A 14,879-nucleotide genomic window follows, 5' to 3' on the forward strand; every position below is an offset into this window, starting at 1 on the left:
ATGTACAAATTTCCATGTTATTTTATTTGTCTAAAAATAAATGTCCGAGGTTCCTTATGTTAAACAAGAAATTTTCTAATCTGAAATAACAGGTGGTTTTAATTTACAAATGAAAGGTTTCTAAAGAACCATTTATTGATTTAGCTATTTTAATTACAAGTGTTCTAAACTTTTTTTTTAACAGTAATCAGAAATTTTGAGGTAACAAACAACAACAACAAAAACATTTCCAAGGATTTTTTGTCAGAAAACTGCTCTATAAATGAGCAGTCCTATGACACGTTTCTGTTTTGTACAGATCAGTGGTTTCTGCCACTAGTCTTCCGTGTTTTGGCCTGACGCATTGTTCCTATTCGACAGCGCGAAGCTACGTCACAGCTCAAAGCGTGGAAAGTTGGATTTGGTTGAACTTTGTCAGCCTGCCGAAAAGTGGCAATGCGTGCTCCTGTCAGAAGCATCGCTTTAGCTCGGCTTTTGATGCGACGCTTCTGACGCCTCTAAAAAGCAACACGTCTCATTGAAAATAATGCTTTTTAGACCGATTCCTGACACCTCTGACGCTTCCGACGCGTCAAAGGCCCATTAATCTGCAATAATGAGCTTGAAATAGTGCTGATCAAAATAATGAGGATAAAATCTATATCGGATTCCTGATTGGGATGCAACGTCCTATTTCGATCAAGTCTGAAACCATGTGATTGGGCCCGATTTCCGATCACGTGATCGGATCGGGGCATCCCTAGTTACCAGTATAGAAAATAAAATTGAATTTGTTTCTGTCACATTGTTTTTTTCTTCTGACATTGTGTAGTTATACTAGCATACAGCAGCAGGTGGTCATACGACCCAAAAACAGCAAAAAATAGAGCACATTCACACTCATAAAAGCTATTTTTATGTAGTGTGAAATCTTATTATTCTGTTTAATGAGAAAGTGAGCAGCAGTTCTGACCTCAGAGCAGCTGTTAGCTCTCTCTGTCTGTCTCTCTCGACTGCAACCACTCCAACGACAGCGTGAATTAAAGTGACGGAGGGATGGAGAGAAGGAATGTGAGGTGTAGTCAAATTAACAGTCACGGGGTACTTGATGGCATTAATGTGAGTCCAAAGTGCATGATTGGTTTGAGTAGGCCAGCATGTTGGCGTTAAACCCTAAAACATGCTGCCTGCCGTGCACAGGCTTCATTATGTCGTGAGGATGTAAGAAGGTCATCGGAAAAAGCTGCAGACACACAAACGTGCATATGATTGCCGATTACATACCCAAGGTACGAGAGATAGACAACAAAGTCAAATATAGCCGTGTGCGGCTGAGTGCAGCCAATTTAGCTCTTAATGGTCTTTGCGACCATCAGTGGCATGAGGTGACCACCCAATGGACACAACGTGCATTTGTTTGGAGAATGGCAGCAATTTTCTTTTTCTATATGTGTCTAATGGCCTATGGATGTTTCCACAGTAACAGTGACAGCTCCAGCTGGTTGGATGGACCGAGCCAAGGGGAAGCAGAGTTCAGGTTTGTGTTTCACGTCTGCACAGCAGGTAGTGTTCAGATAAGTAGAGTGAAATGGCTTTCATTATATGTGTGTGTGTGTGTGTGTGAAACAAAGAAAAAGTGCACGTGTGAGGGCATGGTGCGTAAGAGTGCCCATGTCTGATGTAAATTTAATTTAATCACTTTGTTTTACAGTAAATATTCAGCTGAGCTGCAGAATAATAGATTTTTTTTTTTGTCAGTTTATTTGTGTGTTTGCGAGGTGGTTTACTGCAAAAGTCATCAAGTGCCTTTTATTAAACTTGGTACACATATTGGTTGATGTAAGAGGAAGGACTTATTAAATCCACATGTGGATCCAGGAGTTAATTATCGCTTTATTACCTCCACAGCAGGGACAGAGTTTACGTGGCCACTTGCTTGAAAAGTAACAGATGTATTTCAATAAGATTTTGTATTGAGATGGTCCGGGGCCTGAACCCAAACAACCCCATGATTCCCAACTTGTTATGATTTTGTGTTCCCAGTGAATCCACGCATACTGTAAGCCTGGAAAAAAAGGCTGGTCCGCTCTGCTGGCTGGCAGAAGTTATCACATTCATTATGGAGAACTCTCTCATGAGCGCTCGTCTTCTTTAATACTGCAATATAAGCTGCATTTGATAATTGTGTCAATAAGTCAAAAACTAATGCAGACAGCCTGGGACCCTATATTGATGATCTGTAGTGCACAGTCTGAAGTGCACAGCACCTTTGGGTACTGCATTTAGAGTGTTGCATTTGGGTCGTGTCCAACTCCACTTTGCGATTTATACAGTGCAAAGTAAGGCTTAGTGTTCGGATGAGGAAAGGATCTGCGAGCAAAGTATGACAGCGGATCATTTACAGAAGTGGAACCTCCGTTCGGTGAAGCAGGGGAACGACTCATGTGTGCAACACCTCCATCCACCTGATCTCCATCCTGTCAGATGGAGACTGACCCTCCGCCAGAAGAAAACCAGCATTTAAAAATAAATAAATAAAATCCCGAAGTTATTCACATTTTTTGCATTTTCCATTAGGTTTGACTGTTTCTTAAGTTTAGAATTTTCTGTTAAACTTACTTTGATTGTAGTTTGATACATGTTGTGAACCTGCCTGTGGAAGAAGAATCTGAATGATACTGCAGAAACTGAAAATCGTCTGCGCCTCTCCACACCAGGCTTCTGGATGCCTGTGGTGCAGTCCAGCACTGTGCATAGCCTCACCTGATTTTAAGACCAACTCCTCGATTGATGCACAGGAAAAAGCTAACTGCATCAGTTGGAAACCAACAGCAGACTTTTGCACTGTGCATTGCTTTTGTGTTGGGTAAAAAACAGACCCCTGCTGTCTTACTGTACGGTTGTCATACCTGGCTGCGAGCTCAGAGGATCTTTCTGCCTCTCTGGAGACTCTTTCACTACTGCTGGAATGACCCAACATCAAATAAGTGAGTATTTAAGACGTGGATCCTGACAGAGCAGCAAGAAGACGCCTCATTGCTGAGTGACCGGAGGAGGCCAAGGACACGCCCACATGATACCTGCCTGCACAAGCTTTGATGCAAAATCACAAGTCTGCTGCATAACCAAATATCTACAAATGCACTTTGATCTGAAAGACCAGAAAAGACGGAACGGATGTTTGACACGCTGGAACTGAGGCTGTGTTTCTGCTCAAGTCTGGAGTCACTGCTGTATATCTACATAAAGTTCAGCATCAATTCACCTTTGCACAAACAGCAGAAACTAAGCCTGCAGCAGGGACGAGGACTTGGGACGCAGGATCTAGTCCCTGCGGAGGAAAAGCTCCGAGTGGTACCAATCAATGCTTTTCAGAGTTCACATGCACATGAAAGTGCAGAGAGCAGGTAACTACTGTGTGTGTGTGTGTGTGTGTGTGTGTGTGTGTGTGTGTGTGTGTGTGTGTGTGTGTGTGTGTGTGTGTGTGTGTGTGTGTGTGTGTGTGTGTGTGTGTGTGTGAGAAAGAGAGAGCGAGTGCAAGCTCTGGGTGGGGGGGAGGCGGCTTAACACAATAAAACATGTTGTATTGACATCTGTGTTGTGTCTATTGATTCCCCATTATGGAGCTAACAAACCTGCCCAGACGTTTTGTCATTCGCAATCATGTTAGCACAAGGACTCACCGACAACGCTGCCCCTTTTCAGATCTGATCCACACAGAGGCAGATGCTCCCACGTGCAAACAAAACACTGACCACATTGCATTCCTACACATCTGCGTTAATGGTTTGTGTCACCGCGCGCACACACACACACAAACACACACTGCCTAATCAATAGTGGTGGAAGGTTAAAACCACTCACAGTGGGCAGCTATAAGGTGCTGGTGGTTTTATAATAAACCACACACCCTGCAAAGATCCAGAACTAACCTCAACGTGCAATTATCGAGTGGCCGACCTCCTCTCACACATGCACACATTTTGGCAAGGAAACATAAATTATGGATTGCCTGAATTCTGCTGGTCTTCATGAAGTCACACACTGCTTCAGGCTACGCACGCGTGCAGGTCCTATGTCTTTATACAGGAATTTGTACACGGACTGGAAATAAAAAGCTCCACCCCCCCCCACCCCCTCCTCCAATTGACAAAAACTGTGGAAAAATGAACCCACAGTTTTACACTTAGTGGTGATGTCATTTGAATGTGACATGGAACAAGAAGACAAACACCACACTGTCTGGCTGCCAACCAGGACTAAACCTGCCAGGCAGATAACCTTTCCATGCCCACCTTCTGAAAGTAACCATCTGCCGCAGTCAGGTGAAATGTGGCGAGTCCTTTGGCCTCTCTCGAGGCACCTGCGTGTTTGAACATGTCCACAGAAAAGCACCACATGGCCAAAACGTTAGCTGATGTCCACCTTAGGTCACATCTTGCAATCACACAGTAGGACAGGAAGCACAAAGACCCTAAAGACTTGGACCGTTGTTCTCTTGCAAAGTTATCGGTGGTGCCTTCCCTCGAGCTCAAAAGCCATGACTGCCACTGCCACAATAAGTGAATGTCTTGACAACTTTCTGATACAGAGTCCTAGAAGTCATCGAAACCATGGCTCTTAGTCCTGATCCCGGACATTTGCAAAACCCAGACACTAGTAAAACTAACTCTTCATTCAGCTTCTCAAGGTATCCACTAATTCCAGAAAGATCACCGCAACATCTGCAAAGTCATGGTTGGTTAACCTTTCACCAGTGACAGTAGCAGTGAAACTGCTTATTACCAACCTGACCCAACACCCAGACCATTCAAGCATGGAATAGTGTAGGAGCCAGAACACATCCCTGAAGAACACCAGAATTCACTGAGAAAAATTCAGACATTCTGTTGTCCACACAGCATTCTGTGTACAGGCTGACTACGATATCCACCAATTTGTTGGTGAACCTGCAAATTTTCAGGACATCCCAGAGAGCTGCCCAGTCAGCTGAATCAAACGCTTTGCGAAAGTCGACATGGAAAGCGGTTGATGGTTGACTTCTGTGAAGCCAGACTGCTGTGGTTGCTAATGCCTGGTTCACACGGCAGGATCTTAAAATTATCTGTAGATTTCCAAAACCTGAGACCACACGTGTGGAGATAAAAAAAAAATAATAATCATAGATCTAACAGGTTTGGTTGTATAGTGTGTGGTGTTCAGCCACACAGTGAAGTCAACACACCACACACGAAGAGATTTCACACACGAACATTCTCAGGTCAGACAGAAAATCTTACATCGATATCAAACGTGACTTCAGACTAAACAGACGGACATAGTTTATGGACTATTTAAAACAGAGGGAAAAACACAACACAAAAGGAAAAAGAAAAGGTGTTCTTTAACGGAGTGGAGACAGCGCGACCACCGGACTTTCTGGTAAGTCAGAACAGCTGTTTTGATTTTATGTTCCGCTCTGTGCATCCGTCACCTTACTTTCTGATTGGCTGCACATCACATTCAGCAGGCTGTGTGCCGGACACCACACGCTGCGATATGGGGCCAAGACAATCCAACATGTTGAATATCCCCGATTTGTGATCAGAGCGCTCCTGACGTCCTTCCGAGCAGATCAGAGTGCTCTTAACGCACCACACACGGCAGGAATATCTGATAAGATTATCTTTAGAGTCATCACAATTGTCAGGGTGTCCATAAGATTGTTGGAAGGGGAAGATCAGGTCCGATATCAGCCTAATTATCTTGCCGTGTGAACCACGCTTAAGACAGGCCAGAGACCTGACCATACCTGGGATGTTTATTAATCTTATTTTAAAAGAACCAGTGAGTTGTGCACACTGTGAAATCTACTGGAAGTTCTTAGGAGTTTAATACATATTGATGGAAACTCAATTCAAAATCCATATAAAGGAAGCCACACCCAGTGGATTAACACATTTTTACTGTTTTGTTGAAAGTTCTTCTCAGCATCTAGTAATATAATAATGCCTTTTTTTTTTTTTTTTTTGCTTGAACAGCATCTGGCTTCTGAACACCTCAAATTGTAATCACCACTTCCTTTACCTGAGAGCTACCTCTCTACCAAACACCATTAAAATCAGTCAAAAACTTTTTGAGCTCTTCTGTCCACAATCAAACACATAAAACAAAACCACAACTAAGCCTTCACTTTACTGGTGGAGGTAAATTTCCAACAGAAAATGATCAGAAAGGCTGATTACCACTAGAAGGTGATAGAAACATGCTGGCTTCACTTTTGAGGAGCTGTCTACATTTCAAACACCTTTACGCACACACAGAAATAACACTCCTAACCTGTACACTTCCTCTGCCTTCCTGCCACAAACAGACAAACACACAAAGCCAATTAATGCGTACGCAGGCGTTTTCTCTCTGGTCCGGTTTGGTGTGAACCAGACATCCCGCCCCCCTCCCGGGCACACGGGGTGAAGCTCCTGGGTGTGAGATGGAGGTCGTTATCGAGCAGCGTGTGTGTAGGAAAAAGGATTTGTGCTTTGAACTTTGGAATAAAAGTTTCAATGTTGTCTGACAACACAAATAGAAGCCGCTTCATTGTTTCTGCAGCGCTCGTTTCTGTGGTAATTCAGATTTAACTCACAGATTTTCTGCTTTTCTTTGTTGTATTTTTAATATCACTGACTTGCGTTATTATTTACACATCTTTGTTTGATGTGTGACATCACAATTTATCATCACTGCTTGATTTTTTTCCCCTTCCGTCTGCACTAAACAAAGCAAACTAACTAGCAGAGAGAATAAAATGAACATGGTGCTGAATAACTTCAGCTCAGAAGGGAGCAGCCGGCATAAATAAACCATCCTTCTCAATCCGGACACGTGCCTTCTCTTTGTGAATTTGACAGCTCTGTTTTATACGAGCCTCAACGGCCCTGGAGGATTTTACAGCAGTGTACATAAAATAAAAGAGCATTTAGATTTCCTTTGTTGTGCTGCGGAGCGGGGTCAGATCGGCGGCAGCTACAGGTCCCCGTCTGCCCTGCTGGCCCTCTGAAAACTGACCGTCTGGTTGGATCTGTGAGGCTCCGCTTTGCAGACACACTGAAGAAAGAATCTTTTTGTGTATATTATAGCACGGATCTGAACCTGAAAATCAGCTGAAAAGCTTCAGTCGCCGCTTCTTATGGATTTTAAACGCTGTCACAAACTGTTAAATTATCTGTTTGTCCCGTGTGCAGATTGTCAGCTTTGCTGTGAGGATATTGGAATCCAAATCATGTGATGGGTGTAAGAATTAAAGCACCTCCAGCTGTTTTCTTGACCAGCTGTGTGTTATTTCCTCATTATTTCATTGACAAGATGATTTCCAGCGCTGCATTTGGATTCTGTTGCTGTTAACAGTCAATATGAAATCCAAAGAGCTGTCAGTGGTGCTGAAACGAGGCATCGTTAGGCTGAAAAACCAAAGCAAACAAAAACAGCAGTGCAGCCAAATCAACAATTTGGTAAATTCTTAATACACAAACATTTGTAAGCTCGGAAAGACCATGGATTAAAAAAAAAGAAAGGTGCTGATTGACAGGAGCTGAAGAAGAAGCCCCTTAATAACACCTGGCCAGATCAAGAACACCCTCCAGAAAGTAGACATATGTCTCAAAGTCACCAATCAAGAGAAAAACACACCAAAATGTGGATTTCTGCCAAAGACCTAAATTTTTACCCCAATTTTTTTTTAAATTAATTGCCAATGTCCTTCAATCCTTACATATGACTGAGCAGTGTGAAGCTGACTTAGATTCTGTTTCTGTTAACTGAATATGAAATTTAAAGAGCTGTCACTGTCGGTGAAACAAGGCGTTGTTATGCTGAAAATCAAACAAAAACAAAAGTATGACCAAATAAAGTCTGATAAAAACTTTAAAACAACACACATGCACAGGTTCAGAAAGACTGAGAGGAAAAAAAAAGTCAGTAGTGGATGACAGGTGCAAGATTTCCCCCCGAGTAGCTGGCCAGATCAGGAACACCCTCCAGGAAGTCGACATATCCATCTCAAAGTCAACAATCAGACTTCAAGACTTCACCAGAGTAAATAAGACTCCCATAAGTTGCAATAACATGTAAGTCAGTTTACAGTTTACAGCAATATGCATTCAGAACAGCCAGTGGCATTCTATGAGAACGTTGTACGTTTGGAACCGTAACCCTTTATTTTAGTAGGTACAGTTCTAAATATAGGAATTTTCCGCACAGATACTCCAAGTAGATCTTTAATATGTCAATTTTTTTTAAACCAAGCTTTCAGTCCGAAGACCTTCAACGGGGCATTACACATCAAGAGAAGAGAGGATGTCTTATATAACTTAGAAGTCAATCAATGTAATCATCTAAAGAAGTTACACCTGCATAAGGTCACCAGTGTCTAGTTGGGAACTGTAATTGTCTAGGTACAGCAAATTTTTAGTTCTCTAGGTACACAAGTCCACCGATACAAGACACATCTATAAACAAATTAAGCACAAGAACAAAACACAATGTAATCCCCCGAGGTGCAAATATTTAGAACTCTAACCCTTTATTTCAGTAGGTAGAGTACGACAAGAACATCAACATTTAGAACTCTTTTTATTTCAGTAGATCAAAATAAAAGGTGTGCATGAGGTGCAGAGAAACAGAATTTTTGTGAAAATAATAAACCTCTGCTTTTTTGCTTTGCTGCCATTTTGCTCAAAGCTACGGTAAGTTTTCATTAAATTCACAAAATTCTGACATTTATTTCTGTTGACATGAAAAACCTGTTTTGCCGTCTGTCATACAGGATACATGCAGTGCCTCCACAGAAAAGCCACGCCTCTGACAGACACATACTTTTGCAAATTATGTAAATACGTGAATCAGTCAGTCAGATTTGCTTGAAGACACTACAGTACATCCGGAATGTATTCACAACCGATTCACTTTTTTCACATTTTATGTTACAGCCTTATTCAAAAATAGAGTAAATACATTTTTCCCTCAAAATTCTACTCACAACACCCCATAAAGACAGGAAAAAAGTTTTTTTTTTTAATTCTTGCAAATTTCTTAAAAATAAAAACTAAGAAATCACGTGTACATAAGTATTCACACCCTTTGCTCAATACTTTGTTGATGCACAATTGCACCAATTACAGCCTCAAGTCTTCTTGAATATGATGCCACAAGCTTGGTGCACCTACATTTGGGCAGTTTTGTCCATTCCTCTTTGCAGCACCTCTCAAGCTCCATCAGGTTTTAAGATCTCTCCAGAGATCTTTAACTGGATTCAGGTCTGGGCTCTGGCTGGGCCACTCAAGGACATTCACAGAGTTGTCCTGAAGCCACTCCTTTGATACCTTGGCTGTGTGCTTAGGATCATTGTCCTCCTGAAAGCTGAACTGTCGCCCCAGTCTGAGATCAAGAGCGCTCTGGAGCAGGTTTTCATCCAGGATGTCTTTGTACATTGCTGCACTCATCTTTCCCTCAATCCTGACTAGTCTCCCAGTTCCTGCCACTAAAAACATCCTCACAGCATGATGCTGCCACCACAATGTTTCACTGAGGGATGGTGCCTGGTTTCCTCCGAACATGACACCTGGCATTCACACCAAAGAATTCAATCTTTGTCTCATCAGACCAGAGAATTTTGTTTCTCATGGTCTGAGAGCCCTTCAGGTGCCTTTTGACAAACTCCAGGTGGGCTGCCATGTGCCTTTTGCTAAGGAGTGGCTTCTGTCTGGCCACTCTACCATACAGGCCTGATTGGTGGATTGCTTCAGAGATGTTTGTCCTTCTGGAAGGTTTTCTTCTTTCCACAGAGGAATGCTGGAGCTCTGACAGTGTGACCATCAGGTTCTTTGTCACCTCCCTGACTAAGGCCCTTCTCTCAAGATCACTCAGTTTAGATGGGCAGCCAGCTCTAGGAAGAGTCCTAGTGGATCAGAACTTTTACATTTATGGATGATGGAGGCCACTGTGCTCATTGGGACCTTCAAAGCAGCAGAAATGTTTCTGTACCCTTCCCCAGATTTGTGTCTTGAGGCAATCCTGTCTCTGAGGTCTACAGACAATTCCTTTGACTTCATGTTTGGTTTGTGCTCTGACATGCACTGTCAACTGTGGGACCTTATATGTAAACAGGTGTGTGTCTTTCCAAAGCATGTCCAATCAACTGACTTTACCTCAGGTGGACCAATTAAGCTGGAGAAACATCTCAAGGATAATCAGTGGAATCAGGATGCATCAGAGCACAATTTTGAGCTTTGTGTCAAAGGCTGTGAATATTTATGTACACGTGATTTCTTAGTTTTATTTGTTTGTAATTAATTTGCAAAAATCTAAAACTTTTTCACACTGCCCTTATGGCGTATTATGTGTAGAACTTTGAGGAAATAAAAAAAAGTAATCCATTTTGGAATAAGGCTGTAACATAACAGTAAGTTCCTTCAGCTGATCCCTTGTTTGCACTCTGGGTCGCCACAGAAATCCGAGGTGGATCTGCATGTTGATTTGGCTCACATTTTATGTTGAATACCCTTCCAGATGCAACTTCACATTGCATAGAGAAATGTGGCAGGGTCGGGGGTTTGAACTGGCAACTTTCTGTACTGAAATCAACTTCATTAACCACTTGTCCACCACCCCTGTGAGGTTGTAATGTGGAAAATGTGGAAAATTGAAGCACTGTGAATACTTTCCAGATGCACCGTATTTACAGCAGTAAATGTCAGCATGTACCAAAGATAAAAAAGTTGAAAAATGTTTTTTTATTTTTAATGTGACTTTAAAAAACTGACAGAACATTTGACATTTTGCAAGACTGGTAATTTAAAACCATTTCTGCAAATATTCTACACCTTTTGAATATCAGACTAACGAGTTTAATAATTCCAACGATACAAAAAGCTTCTGAAACAGAATCTGCAACCTGAAAGGTCACAAAAACATTCTGTTGCAAAGCTCAGACTAATGGATTTTAGAGCCAAGAACATTTGAAACTGAAGACAAAGCATTTTGTATTTAATAAGCCTTGATAACAAATGAGAACACATTTATAAATGTGTCTTAGGCTGCGTAAAGCTGAGACACAAGCCAGCGGTCCATCTGACAAAACAACAAAAACAAACAAAACATAAGAGCCGCCGTCTGCTGGCGTTGACTGTTTTGCGCCCTTCTGAACCTCCCTCACCTCATTTTAGACTTTTGACATCCCACCTTTCCTCGCAGTAATGCAAACACCATGAGACGTGCACACGCCTGCACGTACAGAAGCACACATGTACACCTCGGTCAAAGGTGGAGATCAGAAAGATACAGAGAATTGTGGGTAACAGATTTAGCTAAAGTGGCTTATGGGGCCGGGCCAAACCACAGCGAGCAAATCCAATTCCACAAGCCCACTGTCCACAGAGACGAGGGCGAGAGCGAGGGAGAGGGAGGGTTTGCATCTTTGTGTCCGGTGAGTACTTCACAGAAATGAGAGAGAAAAGGAGAAACAGGATTTGCGGTTTCTTTCCCTCTAGAGATTAAAGATGAAAGACAAAGGAGAGGAAAAAACAGAAGGGAAAGGAGGGATGAGTGTCGGCCTTTGCTCTCCACGCGGCGTTTATTTCTCTCATGTGTATCGGCTGCTTATCACAGCAACACGTTTAAGTCAAAAAGCCGCCTGTGCTGAACTTTGACCTTTTTCCTCACATGAAGAAAGCCGCAGGGGCAAAGACAGGCGCGCTTTACTTTTTCACTCTCTCTCTTATTCATTATCTCCTCTAACTGATAGAGGAGGGCGGAGCTTACGTGTTCCACCACCACAGCCTGTCTGTGAGCAGGATGTCACAGAAATTACCACTATGTTTAAACAATTTGTGGAGTTGCAGAAAAGCTGAATAAATGTTGGCCAACAATCACCAATTTTGCCTTTGATCCTTTTTTCAGGAATCTGCCTTATGACATCACAAAGGGCTATAGATGCCTGACCTGCATGCTCTTCTAGTTCCTGCTTTAATTTGCTGCTTTCTCAACCTTTTCTCTTTAATGGTCACACATTTATCCATTATTTCTTTGAATACAACAGTTTTATCATCCTAAAGTTGTTTATGTGCCGTTTGGTTTACACAGTGAATACTTTCTCACTGTTTCCATCTTTCTTCTGCTCTTTATTACTCATTTGCCTGGCCATTCAGCAGGTCATTTTCCTTCATGGACTCACTCGCTCACACCAGTCCTCCTTTGTGTCTTTAATTTCTTAAAGACCAGTCCCGTCTTTGCCCCCATAAACAGGAACCAGCGGTTATGCGGCGTCTGTCAAGCGGCCAGAAGCAACTCATTAAAAGCGCCACCGTTTTTCTCCCTCTGACACCTACTTAAGGTGAGAGGCTGAATTATCCGTGCACGACTCTACACAGACAATCACTCCTATCTGTCACAGGAAATTTCTGCCCGCATGGACGGGTGGACGTGAAGGAGACGAGGCCGTCGCCACCGCGTGCATGGAACATACTTCAATTAATGGTAACCGGCCTGAGGTGTCACCGCCACAGGTAGGAAAACTAACGAGATGGAGACTCACCGAGCGCACACCTCGGCCGTGCGCTCTGCAACATTTCTGAATGTTTGTAAGATTATTTTTAATTCTATAGAAACTTCAGCTTTCACGACAACAAAACCGAATCCTGATCTGAAAGACGTTTTACTTACTGATCAAAGGATCTGTATCATGTTTCATTAAAGGGATTAATTTGACAAAATGATGCAAGTGTTTCAAAGTGTCCCACACAGCAAATTTTGCAGAGTAAAACAAACTCTGCTGGGACTACATTTGGTCCCACTCATACAAGAATGAAATAAACTCTATTATAGAGTGAAATCAGCTCTATCGTCTTGTCAAATCAAGTTTTTCAACTCCAATAAGAGTCATTCACAGCATGATAGAGTAGATTTTACACTGTGATAGTGTTTAACTCTATTTGGAGTGGAATCAAATGTAGTCCCTGCAGTTTCTTTTGCTCTGTGCAGACAATAAAAGAAGGAAAAAAAAAATTTAATAAAATTTTAAAAAGGCGATCCAGTTCACATATGGATCCTGATCAGCACCTGGAGTCTTCCTCGTGAAAAAAAAAAAAAACGTGATTGTTATAAATTCTTTGAGTAAAACAAACCGCTGTCTCTGTGCTGTAGTCTCTCTGATCAACTCCAGCAGGTGATCAGCAAAAGGAAAACCACAACAATAATAATATGTTTATGGAGCAATGTGGCTTCTTTTTTTCCTCATCAGGATTGCTGATCTTATCAGACATCACATTAAACCAAATTTAAAGACTACAAGCTGCACAACAATCACAAGACTTGAGGAATATTATGGGATCATCGGTGTGACAAAAACCAAACACTGCACACACAGCAACAACACTGTGACACTTTATTGATGAACGCTTTGGTAATCGATCAATAGTCACAGGAGAATTGATAAATAATCTTAAGAAATGCAGTCACAAAGGTGAGTTCCTTCTGTGCTTCACTGCATTTTTTTTCTCCTTTTTTACCCTGAAGCTGAACTTTCTCCCTCAGACAACTTGTCTGCTGTTTTCCCAATGTGACTGCAGTCAGGGATCAATACCCTCTGATCAATAATGACCACGAATATTCCCCCCCGAACCTGACGGCGGAACACCGGAGCAGAGGAGAGGAGTGAGCAGACGGGATGGAGGCTGAGATGGACTCGAAGAGGGACACGGACGCCTCGGTGACTCGGATGGATTTGAATGAATCACATTCACTTGTTTATGTTTTACACTTTGGATTTCTGTGCAAGTGAGTATGTCATTTTTGTGATGAATTCTATTCGAGAGTTAAATGCACAATATTTTACTAAACGTTTTTGTTCAAACAAATGAAGGGAAATTAAATTAATGTGAAGAAAATGAGTGTAAACAAACATTCTGTTAAAAAAATTCATTTAAAAATTCAACTATGGCCTCTATAGACTGTGATAATTTAGCTTTTTTCTTAAAAAATGAAAGACTAGATAGAGGGTCATACAATAATTTGTCAGGTGCATATTGTGAAGAACATAAAAACTGTTGTTATGTTTTATATGTGAATAACAATCTGAGAAATGTTTTAACGCTTTAGATTTAATGAGAGAAATGGAACTTTTGGGCTCCGGCAGGTGCACACGGGGAGAAGAGTCGTCTTACCGGGACTGGACCGCGGAGCCAGCGAGGACTTGAGTCTCCAGGCGCTGAAGTCGGACGCTGTTCTCTGAAAGACGAAGGGGACCGGCAGGGGGACAAACATGGTCCTCTGGCGACCCGGTGGCCGGTTTGGTTTTTGTTAAGTCTCACTTTCCTTCTTTTCTGATCCTTCTTTCCTTCTTTGGCTTGTCTTCTTGGTGCACTTTCCAGGTTTTTCTTGTTTCAAAAAGGCGCTGGATTGGATGAAACGCAAACTTGGATTTTTGCCTCCTGTCGCAGCGGATTTACATTTCTTTGTCTTGCTGTTACTTTTGGGGACTCTTTCGGAGACTGGTGCGTTACAGGAGCGTGCAGAGCGCGCGGCGTGGCCCACGGGCTGCAGGTGGCAGGACGGTCGGGTGCAGCTCCTGCTGCTCCTCTTTCAGCTCCTCTCCTTTGGTTGGAACGCAGTCGCGATGAGGCTCCATTTACTTTGCGCAGAGCTGTGCACAATGATCGCTGCGAGGCTTTGGTTTATTTATTTATTTATTTATTTTTGGAGAAGAAGGGAGGAAAAAAAAGCAGGTTTCTCCTTTTTCTGTGTCAGGAAAAGTCTCCAGTCCACGCGTGAATCCTCGCCGTGGGAATAAATAAATAAATAATAATAATAAAAAAGAAAAAAACAGAAAAGCTGCTCCCTTTTTTTGGTTAGTAGCTGGCTGGTCTGCGGGG

The 14,879-nt window shown here is 42.3% G+C and overlaps 1 protein-coding gene across 1 annotated transcript in view; it reads right to left on the reverse strand.

Moving 5' to 3' along the window:
• LOC117501957 (POU domain, class 2, transcription factor 1) overlaps positions 1-14,417 on the reverse strand; it is a 173,269-nt gene extending 158,852 nt beyond the window's left edge. The window contains exon 1 of the mRNA XM_034160935.1: positions 14,172-14,417. Coding sequence (XP_034016826.1) covers positions 14,172-14,271 — 100 coding nt within the window. The 5' untranslated portion in view covers positions 14,272-14,417. The remainder of the gene's footprint in view (positions 1-14,171) is intronic.
• Positions 14,418-14,879: the final 462 nt, after the last annotated feature.

This window comes from Thalassophryne amazonica, chromosome 20 (genome assembly GCF_902500255.1).
Source record: "Thalassophryne amazonica chromosome 20, fThaAma1.1, whole genome shotgun sequence".
In the NCBI taxonomy this organism is placed as follows: domain Eukaryota; kingdom Metazoa; phylum Chordata; class Actinopteri; order Batrachoidiformes; family Batrachoididae; genus Thalassophryne; species Thalassophryne amazonica.